This window comes from Cynoglossus semilaevis, chromosome 16 (assembly GCF_000523025.1).
Source record: "Cynoglossus semilaevis isolate Cse_v1.0 chromosome 16, Cse_v1.0, whole genome shotgun sequence".
Taxonomy (NCBI): Eukaryota; Metazoa; Chordata; class Actinopteri; order Pleuronectiformes; family Cynoglossidae; genus Cynoglossus; species Cynoglossus semilaevis.
This window is the reverse complement of record NC_024322.1, coordinates 10,886,654-10,899,351: the sequence shown is the minus strand read 5'-3', so window position 1 is coordinate 10,899,351 and position 12,698 is coordinate 10,886,654. Positions and strand designations below refer to the sequence as shown.

At 40.9% G+C, this 12,698-nt stretch overlaps 1 protein-coding gene across 1 annotated transcript in view; it reads left to right on the top strand.

The window, feature by feature from the left end:
• myo16 (myosin XVI) overlaps positions 1-10,968 on the top strand; it is a 73,358-nt gene extending 62,390 nt beyond the window's left edge. Inside the window, exons 33-35 of the mRNA XM_025063610.1 lie at positions 273-428; positions 1,091-1,176; positions 7,172-10,968. Coding sequence (XP_024919378.1) covers positions 273-428; positions 1,091-1,176; positions 7,172-7,342 — 413 coding nt within the window. The 3' untranslated portion in view covers positions 7,343-10,968. The remainder of the gene's footprint in view (positions 1-272; positions 429-1,090; positions 1,177-7,171) is intronic.
• Positions 10,969-12,698: the final 1,730 nt, after the last annotated feature.

The window sequence follows — 12,698 nt, the reverse complement described above, 5'->3', positions numbered from 1 at the left end:
ATTCACACTCCCGCACATACCATATGTGCCCACAGTCACTTACTCATTCATAGTGTGGCAGCATGTGACCCTGTGGGTCATGTGCAGTCACCTCCCCACAGACAGAGCTGAATGAATATGGTTGTACAAGAAAGTACAAAAAAAAAAAACAGGAAGTCAGTGCATCTTTACACATGTTCAGAGATTTATTTCTTTGATTTAGTTGAAGAAAAAGAGAAACAACAGACATGTCTGGTGGTAATGTTTTTTTTCTTCTGCTGCATTTCTCCCAGGATTCAATTCCAATATCAATCTACCAGGGAAGGAAGAAGGGGGCTCAGCCCCTACCTCACCATCTCTGCCACTACAGGATAAGAACGCCAACAACCACCACTCTCTACACTCCCAAAGTCCTGCCCCTGTAGAGAACGGCAACCAGATCTCCAACGGTAACGTCTTACAAACTGAACATTTTTCCAAGTGCCATGACTTCATGTTTTTTGGTGCATTGTTTTAAACGTTCAGGCTGAAGCTGTGGTCAACGTACTGCTCTATAGCTGCATAAAATTACACTATAGTTTGCCCAAAAAACCTTCCATTAAATTAGGATTTGATTAGCGCTAATCCTAATTTAAGATTATCCAAGTTTCCTGCATAAAGTCTAACACAACTTTGAACTCTAACTTGAACTTTGAACATGAATACTGTTCTAGGAAAAACTGGTTTACTCTCTAGAAATGCAATAAAATTTACAATCATCATAGTGACATAAATATATATATAGCACAATTTAAGTCAAAATGTTCTCAGATGAAACCATGTTTTAAGCAGTGTCTCCATCAGAGAATCTTTTCTCTATAGAATTCAATTCTACAGACAACACCGTTCGATCTTTAGTCAAACAAAGAGTGATAACAATCCTCTTAAACACTGAGCGATCATCGAGGCGGTTGTTGTTCGTAACATTTCTATTGGCGTGACAGAATGTTGTTTCAGCTCTCTGCCATGTGCCTGTGCTGGAGAAGTCAGGCGTCCTTCAGTGCGTTCGTGTGTGGGTGGACTTCTAGTCACATGCCTGAACTCCATAATGTGCTTTTGATACTGTGTTCAGGGTCGCTCGAAGATGAGAGTCACAGCAAGCCGAACTCGTCTGGCTCCTCCTCGCTCCACAGACACATGGACAGCCATCATACTCAGGTAAACACAAAAGGACAGCCACTCAGAGAACGCAGCAGGCATTTACTTTAGATGTAGCTTTTTTTCTCTTATATAACATACAAGAGTTCTCTTTGAAAAATTCATTCATCCAAATGTGGATGTCCATTCATGTACATGCACACTGACAAACACTGACGTCACAACCATGAAATGCCGGCTTCTGTGTTTTCTTTAAAGTGCAGTTGAATTGACCCCTGTTGACGCACACACGTCATTTATGACAAGCTGAGTTTTCTCAGCGTTTATAGACAGATTTCGTTCTATTCAGTTTTAAACACACACAATCTAAAACAGTGGTCTCAAACTCCTGGCCCACGGGCTACTTCCAGCCCACAAATCTCTCAAACTCGGCCCTCAACACTATACTGTATTTTTACAGGACTTACATTTTTCAGTAAATTTCTTTTGAATTGAAAATCTATACCTGATGTGGCCCCCTTGTGAAACGGCAGTGAGAGGAGTGGTCCTCACATCATTGAGATTGAGACCCTTGATCTAAAAAGACATCGATTTAATGAATTCGATTTAAGGAATCAGATGCTCAACATGTTATCTGAATGTATGTTCAGTACCATATTTATCTATACATAGGTCACATTGTGCTTTAAATAACAAAATATGTAAAATAATAATACAGGCCACTAATGTCAATCATTGTCCAAACTGTTTTGGACTCTTGGCTACCAGTAGACAATCGTTCTGAACAGAAATGAGCTGCGTGTCGTATATAAGTTAATAGTTAAAAAAACCACACCTTCATTTTCAGTAAGCAGTCAAATGGAAAAAATCTGGATCATCAACAAAGAGAGAGAGAAGAAAATTTAAGCTAAAGTATTGAATGAAAAGACTAAAATACTTTCGCCACAACTGAACTGTCTCCGTTCCAGAACAAACATCTGCCTCAAAGAGATGGTTCCACATTTTCCAAGTTGATCCTTGTCTGGTTCATATGTAGTGTGAAAGCCATTCATGGAAAATTATTACCTTACTGGTCAGCAGTGCATGCTGAGAGCGATCAAGTCCCCGTTGAAAATCATCAGTGACTGCAGTCTGCTCTGATTTAACACGTCCATTAGCAGCTTCATTAAATAACATCTGCTGAAATGCACTTCAGACTAATTTGAAAAAGAACCGAATGTTAGGCCATTACAAACAACACTGCCACACAGGCTGCCCACTGTCTCACATCATTTGGGATGCCTTGACTTTTGTAAATTATAAAAACTGCATGAATGTATTATGCATGACATTGGTTAGTGTCCGGAACCAGGGCTTAAGATACAGAATGGTCTGTACTTTTAAAGGGCTCTTCTAGTCCTGATCACCACTTACAGCACTTGACACTACAGGATAGCCATCAGCCAGGATTCCATGCCTGGAATCTATCCCACAACCTTTGGCTCTTTAAAAAATACTTTTAATTTCCAACATCAATGACATCATTTTAACCTCAGTTAAGTGAATTTTATTCCCAATCTTTTGGTCCAGTGTCTAAAAAACAACAGTGAGCTGCAACTAGAGCCTTGTACTAGAGCAAGTGTGACCAAAGTCCAACCCTGGGGCAAAATGCGGCCCATGATTAAATTTTATGCGTTCCACAGCATCTGTCAATATCATTAGCTTCCTTTTTTTTTTTCAAACTGATTTTACTTATTAGTTATTAGTTATTAGTTTATAGGAAACTAAAGTTGACAACTTTAAGGGTCTTTAGATTTAAAAGAGGGATTTTTGTTTACTGATTTTTTCAGTTTACTGAAAAATCTACACCACAAACTCTTTCCTTATTAGTTTATAGGAAACTAAAGTTGAGCAGCGTGGAGCAGATTTAAATCTCCCCTCGGTGTCTGTGAGCCTCTGCTCAGGTTGTAGTCTCAGCACTGTGTTAAATAAAAGAGATGGAAGGAAAGTACTGAGAGTCCCACTGTGGGAGGAGCTTAGGACTCATCCTTCGTGAGACGCTGCCACTAGAGATGTGAAGGTACACTGTGTACACTTCACCAACATTGATGAAAAGAGCGCTGCCACAGCAGGACTGAGCGTGTCTGTTGATTCAGATTCAGTGTTGGTGTGTACATGCCCTCACTGGACACTTCATCAGGTACTTTGGAAAATCACCTGTAGAACCATTTTGCCCGTTTTGACACTAAATATGGAGTTAATCAGGTGAGGAGTGGTTTGGTTCACTTTGACATTGCAGTTATATTATCATGGATGCTGCATTCTGTTGGTGTTGAAACGAACACTGACCAGAAAGGAAACCACGAGGATGAAGGAAACGAGGCTCATTGGTCGATCACGACCTAAAATCCTCATCCATGACCTCGAGCCAATAACAACCAAGATAAATACACTACACTGTCCTGACCACATATAGGCAGGTGTCTGTGACTCCTTGTTGCTACCAGGCAACCTTTTTCTAGTTTATCTTCATTTGTTTATTTAAATAAAATACACTTTTTTCTACTTCACTTCCTCCTTTTGGTTCACTTAATTGTAAAGCTGCCAAAAACTTAGCAGACTAAAAGAAGGAATGGACTCAAACTAGCAACAGAACCCCAACGTTTCTTAACTTTGTGTGCAACCAGTTGAAGAAGTACCTCATTAACTTTTACGTTCTGTTCTTGTTACTGTTCCTGGTGATTAATTTATTCTTCGTTTATTTGTCTCATTTTTCAGAATTTGTATATTTACTTGTATTTGGCTGCTTGTTTCTAACGAGCCTGGCTGTTGCTCTCATTCCCTCCTTTATCTTCCAGAGGGGACATCTCAACTTTTCTCCTTTCGGTGCGGGGGCTGCCCTCTAAGACAGGGTGGTGGGGAATCAGGGGTGGGGTCACTGGAAGTCCAGTTCACATGTTGAGATGTGGTGAGTGTAACTTATGCCCCGCTTCTCTCCATCAATATCAATGTTTTTCATAGACCCACTGTGGAATAACTGGCATTTAATATCTTTGAACCACTGCAAAATTTCCTCTGTTGAGCTGAACAAGGATTATAAACAGTATCTCAAATTAAGACGATCAAAATTCCATTTATCAGTTCTGTAAACATGGGTCTATGGAAGCGATTCACTGCATCTGCAGGACATCATCTCAGCCTTACTCCAGCCTGTCTTCACTTCCTTCATATCAAATATTCAGTGAAACCTGCTCATAATTCCACTTTCCTTTTTTTTCTACAGTTTCAGTAATTAGTTGTTTTTTTAAAGATCATCTGCATATACAGACACTTTGAGGATACAGGAGATTCTGTAGTAAAAATGCAGCTTTTCCTTGATGTCAGTTTTTATGTTTCTGTGCAGCTGAAAGCTACAGTAGACACATTTGAGTTCCCATCGTGATGTATGCAGTTTCAAAAGAATACTTTTGGAGTATGTTTTAAATACAGCACTGAAAGGGACAGATCCGGATCAGTTATTTGCTTGAAAGATCAAAATGTGTTTAAAGTCTGAAACTTAACATGTTGAACTAAATGTTTGGAGTACATTTGTTGCACTCACTTCGCATTTCTGTCATTCAGTTTTAGGTGAATAATGATGAGTTGAAGTCAGGTGTTTTGTAAGACTTGAAACTAAGGATTTTATGCTGTAGATTTCCCATAGAGATGAAAGATGAATATTTTAGGGAATTCAGTAAGTTTTCTTCCACAATTTGTTTAAAAAAAAAAAAATCAATTGCAGCATTTTTGAGTGACAGTTTTGGATTGACCACTTGTCAGCCTACATTATCATTTATTACCATAACATTACTTATCCATTAACATGTACCTTGAGATTTCAATTGTGCTCGTAAATCCATACATATCCATATATATATATATATATATACATATATATATATATATATATATATCTGCATATCAATATATATATGTATATATGTATGCATGCAGATTAAGAAAAGTTTTCCATTTGTCATTAGCCAGTTGCTATTCATAAAAAAAATAAGATTTTTTTTTTGGAAAAGAAGATATATTTTAAATTTGTGAGTGTGTGTATACGAGTCACTCACTGCAGGACATGTTGTGTTCCCAGTGTTCCAGTAGCTGGTGTTCCTGGCTGGCGCCAGTGCAGAGAATAGCCTGGCAGGGAGGTGTAAATTATGGATTAGGGTCTCTGACTATTGTGCATGTGCAGGCACTCAGTCTGTGTGTGTGTGTGTGTGTTTGTGTGTGTAAAGTCAATGCACTTTATGAATGGCGATGTTACATCCTACTGTATTTATTGCACCTGGAGCCACAGATAACATTTAAATCACAGATGCTGCACAGACATAATATTAGTTTCATTGTAAAACTTAATTATATTTGTTAAACATGAACAGATTGACAAAAAAATTAAAGAGACTTTTACCTTGAAAAGCCTTTCTTTAATTGGCAGGTACATTACTAATTTGTTTCTTTTATGAAGACAGTGTCTTAATTGTCGCTGCTTCCACCATTTTTTTTTCTTCTAAAAAAGGATTGAGCTGATGCTAACGATTCAGTGCTGAACTCATGGCCCGTCACCATTTGCAGTTAATCATACCGTGTTTTAAAGTCAGGGTACATTTCTCTGAATATATGCCAGTGTAGAACCCACTGCTCAACTCACCCCACTCCCCCCTCCCCACCCACCAAGCATTAAGGTGGTATCACAGCAGGAGCAGCCGTGCCGATGTGATGAGCACAAGCGTATGGGAACTACAACAGGAAATCATTGTCTCTTCACCAGCTCTGCTGCTTCATCAGAAAATCTCCCTAAAACTGTGATGTACAGGATGAAAGGCATCAATCAATTTTGTGCAGAAAAGTCACAGAGTTCACAAAGTCGTTGTCATCATGTGACCTTGTCGCCTGAATACATGTAGGAATGATGACATTTTAGCTCCTGGTGTCACAGACCACGTGAGTCCAAATGACAAAAGTCATGTTATTAGTCACGTTTGGTGTTTTGATGTGCTGCAGAGTTCAGAAGTGTCAGACCAATCCCTTAAATCCCATCTTTGAACATTAAGGGACAGCTTCTCAGCAGCAGTCCAGATGCTGCTTCCGTTACAGCAGCCAGCTCCTAATCTGATCTGGATCATCAGGGCCACGAGGCTGCCTCAGTATTACCGTCTGAGGGAGATTGGAATTTCTCACTGATTGATTACCAGGGTATTGACTGGCAAATGATTGATGATGTGCTCCGTATAGACTAGTGTGTGTGACTGCGTGTGTGCGAACACGTGCGCTGTTCTGTATTTGACCTGAATGTCTGAGAGAAAGGAGAGCCACTCAGACTTCCTCCCTGCACAAGGGTCGCCTCTCTAATTCAGAAGATCCTTTTCATCTGGTGTAAACTCAGTGTGCTCCAGGGAGACGGAATGGAAATGAGGCTCCGTTGAAGTTGTTAGTCAGGGAGAGGTTTCCCCCGGCGCTGCCTCCTGTATCTATGGATGTGTGAATCGGGTCTGTGTCCAGCATTGATTCATTTGGATGTTGGTGATCGTAATGAAACAGGAGGGGAAAAAGGATGCAGTGAGTGTTTATTACAGGTGGGGGATGGGGGGGGTTGACCTCATTTAAGATATCTCCGAAAAGAAAAGGTCTACAATGGCACGGTTGACTTAGGTTTTGTCTAAAAATGTTGGAGGTGTACAGCTCCACAGAAGAGCGAAAGCTGCACGTTGTTTCCCACAGGATAGGAGAAGATAGAGGGCGATTCTATATGTATTTATTTGGTATTGGCAGCGTCTCACATCAATGCTGGCCTGTGCATCGTCAAGCCAGTGGCCTGTGAGTCACGACTGGCTCAGACGAGTCTGCAAAATGCTTTTTCCACTACATTCCCTGCAGGAAGTGAGAATTGTATTATTTTTCCTTTACATCGACGCTTCACGATCATTCTGCCCCCAGTGGTCGCCTTTCATCCGCTCATTCAGATCCAGTGATTTCTCAGCGTGTGTTTTAGAACTCACTCTACCGTTCTCTCATTTGCCCACATTTTCTCCAGGTGTTCCAGCGGTTACGTCTCTCCAATGGGGATGTAAACCCCTCCCTTGGAGAGCTTTTGCGCTGGCGGCGAGTGCAGTGTGATCCACGGGGCAACTGGAATAACCATCCACCCCGGTCCCCACCCTTGCCCCCCTCGTTGCTCTGGACCAACAGGAAGGCCTCACCATGACGGACCCTCTGTGAAGCGGTTACATGTGCCGGTGATAAATATCATGCACTTGCTAATATATTTATTTTAAAAATGTGGACCAAGTTAACTGACGTGTTGGGATACGGCTGAAGCTTCTGCCTTGGAGTCTGGGCTGAAGGTTCAGCCACTGGCAGGTGTTTCTTATAGAAAAAAAAAAGTGACAAGCACACAGTCGGGGTTCACTCGGAGCTATTTTACTAACGAAAAAATATGTACAGATGATGTTGCTGTTTATCTCAGGTCCTATGAGATAAAGTGTATGATTTCTGCTGTAGGATTACAGAGGAACATTATTTATAGTTGTCAGATATTAACTTTCCAACGTCTGAGTCTGTCGTGATGCTCTGCTGCACAGGAAGTATCTCCATCGCAAAACATGGTGCTGATCCAACTCGACATGACGTCCTGTGATGTTTCCATTAGAGTCTCAGACTTGTCTAAAGTTTACACGTCAGCTGACACTGTCACACACCTCCAGTGTTGGCCGTCAGACCACCGGAGCATGGGCTTTGACACGGGACCTCTCCAGGTGCAAAGTCCTCAGTACTGTCCCAGGGTGCACTTCTCCATCTCACTGTTACCACCAGCCTCTGAGGAACAAACCCTTCTGGCCAAATTGCAAATGATTGCACTTACTTTACTATAGGAAGGGGATCCGACCAAATAACCTTCTGTAGTTCAACGGATAGAGCCTAAATGGCAAAGCTTAAAGGTAGAGTGCGTGGGAATTTCCTTAAAAATAAAATACAGTTAATTCCTAAAAAGAAAAAGCACATAAATTCTGCGGCAGCAGTTAATTTTGCGTATGATGCTGCTGCAACAAAAAGGATTTGAGCAGCAAACGGAAGATTTGATCTCTTTTAAATCCTTGGATAAAGGCCAAAGTGAGAATGTAGGTATTAAATTTACAGGTCTGTTGTTTTTAGAACGAAAAAAACCCAAACATTTGTCCTAATGTTTTGGGAGGTGTACAGCCCCACCCGATCAGCGTGGACTGCTCAGTATTATAGTTTCCAAGAAAAGTGCAGCATCTGTCGACATACGTCTCAAACATTTTATATGGGTAGTAATTCAATGTGATTGTTACAAAATGACCAGCTTAGAGGTTAGATTTTACTAGCTTACATTTATATTCAATTTTTAAACACTAAGAGACAAGGGCATCCATGCTGTGTTTGTGGCTCCCCCTGAAGGAAGGTTCATGATCTGTGTTTTCCATCAGAAAAAGAAAATCCCTGCGGACTCTGCCTGTAAGCTGTAAGGTATACAGTTCATGTTGTGAACATGAACCTCTGTGCCAAAGTGACACGACTTCTGTCTGGGGGAAAATACAAATAATAATAAAAATAGGTATAGCTGTATAAAGTGATGTGTACAGTCATATAGTCTAAGGAACAGAATGACCAAATCCTAACTGTTGTGCAGTTTAAAGAAGATGAAAAGAAAGCCTAAAAAATGGGCCATAAACAGATATCAAAGTAGAAAAACAACCGTCACCCTGTGTCCTGGACACGTGAACACCGCCTGAATCTGCCTGTGTCGGTGTGTTGCTCAGGAGACTGTGCAGAGCTCAGGAACTCGAACACAGATGAACTCCATTATTGTACAGATTCCCCCTCGCGGTCGGTGAGTCCTCCGCCTCGGTGTCCTCTCTTCACCTCACCACACTTGACCCAAACAAACTGACCCTCCCCTGCTCTGACCCCGCCACCGTCACCTCCATGATGGATTGAACTGGCTCTACGGGTGTTTCCATAGTAACTGCTATTTAAATTGTGACCGGTGGCATATGTTGTGGCTTTTACTGCGGCAGAAAAAGTGCAGTGGAAAAAAATGTGTGGGGAAGAGAGGAAAACATGATGGTGATCTGTAAGAATGTTATGGGTTAGATGCAATGACCTACGATGACTAGGGTAAAAGAGAAGAGGTTTATTTTAAGAATGTGAATAGCTTTTTCAGAATGTTCTATGGCTATGAAATGGTTTATACTCTATTTAATATTTCTGTTCCGTTGCCTTGAGCCTGCTGGTTTTTTCTTTTTCTTTCGGTGTAAGGTCGGATGTTTTTATTGTACATGGATGTTTTTTCTCGCACAGTGTTTTTATGTGGTGCTGCGTTAACTTCCGTGATGGGCTGGGCGTGTCCCAGACGAGGTGTCCGCTACTTTAAGATCGGTCCGAATTGTTAGAACCACGGAGCGTCAATATCTCTAATGGATTTCTCATTCCCACTGATCACCCCACAATGTTTCTGATTGATTCGGCCTCGCAAATTAGCAGCGCCGTCACCGGATCAATCTCTGCTGCTGCTGCTGCAGCATAAGGTGCACGATTATTCAAGAGGAATTAAGAGTGGTGATATGTCACAGCAGGCGGTGGATCAGCTGGGCTGCATTTATGACTGAATGAGTGGCTGAATGTCTTCTACTCCCCTGCCTGTGCTAACTGACTTTGCCCCGTGTATGTTATGACTGGAACCTTACGCCTGTATTTTAGGATTGTACTGGACTGCTTTGCTTATTATTATGACTGTCTTCAAATGCTATGTATGCAGTTTTCCTTCATATTACTAGTCAATAAGCTGAGGACATCGCTCTCTGTGATTCATGCCTAGATTAACAGCTGCCATATTATTCCCATGAAGCAAAGCCTGAGCTCATTCAAGGATTTAATCCTGACATCAAACAGCACAGACAAGAACCCAGATTGAGCGAGTCATCCAAACCAGTGATCTGAGTTTGTCCCTTAATCTGGATTTTTGGTAAATGTCTAATGCATGTGGAATATTTAATAAATGATGTTCTTTTTATAGTAAAACAGTTTTTCTCAAAATGTGAGTTTTTAAGTCGGGGTTGCAGAAAATAAAAACAGTTCATCAGTGAGTGGGAATCTGATGTTTAGCATCGGAGTTGGACTGGCAGTGATTGGCTGGAAGATAAGACCCTGGACACTGACCTGGAGCCTGTTTGTCACAAAGACATTATTTATTGGACAAATATTCTTGCTGCCAGAATTTAGCTGTGACCGAAAGACTAAAGTTACGTGTGACTCCATCATTTGAGAACCACTGTTTTAACTCATCGATGGGTTATGACCTGCATGACCAGATGCTGGGTGTAGCCCTTTAACATCTGCCCATCTTGACATGGTTATCTAGATCTCCAATGTGAACAAAGCTCCCAGCTGCACTGTGAACTAGTGTTCTGTTCTAACCACTTCTCATAAACCTGCACCAGTGCACATACATCAGCAGGGTGCCTACCAGTCGTCTTCTTCAGGCAGGAATCCCCTGTTCTGAGATCAGCTCTCTGGTGCTACAGCCAGTGCAGTATAGGCCATTCTATCCCCCCCCCCCCCCCCCCCCCACTCCAACCAGGTACAGTCATACGCAGAGACCTGATATTTTAGCACCTGAACAGAGGTATTTCACTGCCTTTCATAGTGCTGATTTTTTAATTGTTTTGTACATGACATACAGTATGTTTTCAAATACATATGTGTTGGTGAAAAGAAAAATAATTAAGTATGTGATATTTCATAATCATGTCCCCAATGTTTTATAAGTACTGTACCTGTACAGCAATAAAGCACAACTGTGTCAACGCCGGTCTGACTCAAGCTGGGTGTGTGTGCACGTACTAATGGTAGTACCAGTATAATGTAGTACTGCTGATACCACTATACCAGCAGTTTTATAAAATGGACAAGTGAAGACTATTATATAGTACTATACTTGTATACAAGTATACTGTTTAAGTATATTATACTACTATGCAAGCATATCAAACTTGCATACTGCTATGCAAGTACTATAATTGTAGATATACAGTACCTGCATACAAGTATACTCTACAAGTATAGTGTACTACAATACAAGTATACAGTATCATGTTTGCTCACTGCAATACAACTGTATAGCAGCATTGTATAATGTACTTGTCAAGTATACATGTATGGTATAGTACTTTACAAGTATATCATTCTTGCATCCTGCTGTACAAGTATCAGATACTTGTGTGTAGCAGTACAAATACTGTTGTTTGCGGGACCTTCTGCAGATAACATCTGCCAAAACATTTTATGTCACATTTTTATGATGCAACTTCTACATCAATAAAAAAAGCACTTTATGAAGGCATCGTATAAGTGCTGTCTGAATTTCATGGCTTGAAGGCAGCCAGCTCAAGTTTTAATGTTTGCAGTTCTCGTGCTCTGTTTTGTTTTGTTTTTTTGCATCAAGTGGGAACACAGGAAAAAAAAAATCAAGGAAATCCAAGATGCACACAACTGTGTTGACGGTTGAAAAGGGGTTATTTTCCAAGCATTTGGTTCATTTTTTTTCCCCTTCCCACGAGCGTTGACATTTCCCAGGATAAGAAGTTACCCCTGCAGGTATTTTTACCTGGGGTGGTTTCTTCCCAGAATCAGGTCAAGACAAGCAGCAGTTATGTCAGCTGAACAACTCCACTGTGTTTTCCCACATAAATAATCCACAATAGTAAGTTAGAAGACACCACAGACTGTGGGAAAGTGCTGATTCACTCACTGCCAGCGGTGTGAAGTGTGTAGTCCACGATCAACAGTAGTGAGGAGGAGGAGGAGGAGAAAGAGGAGGTGAAGACAGAGGCGACCGGAAAGAAAATGAATGTTTATGTAGTTGTAAGATTAGAGTTCTGTCGAGTCAGACTGCTGTAGATCTTTGTTGTTGTCACATTTCTTAGGTGTTAGAATAACATGATGATATCAGTTATAAAGACACATCACTCCACTTTATCAGCTGTGGATTTGGTTTTCTTGCAAATGATTTCCTAGAAAGTATTTTTTTAGAAAGTGTCTGTACTTCATTCATTCATTCATTTGTTCTGAGTCACTTTTTTAAATATAGTGTAATGTCATTTCCTTGTTAATCATTCAATTTCTGGGAAAATAAATGACAAAAACACAGTGGATGAAAAGCAGATGAATTGTTTCAAAGCCTGAAATTAAGAGCGTGTCACTATAATAATCAATCATCCCAAGACTTTACCTCAGGTATTAATTTTATTACCGTCGGACCACTGGCATGTCTTATACTCTGACTACTGAAAGTAGGTTATTCTGTTTTGATGAAAGTAAAAGGTACGCGTTGATTGTTGTTCAGGTCAGTGTGGAGATCAGAGCAGAACTCTTTCCTAATTTATCCCCAGCACTAAAAGTGCCATTTTGTCATCGCCACCAGGTTGAAAAGGTCCACCATTACGCAGCAAGAGGGAGTAAATGGCCAGGAGGTAATTTTGACCAAACCGCCCCCGATGCTAAACCAATAAGCCCTTAATCAAACACACAGTGCCTTCCTC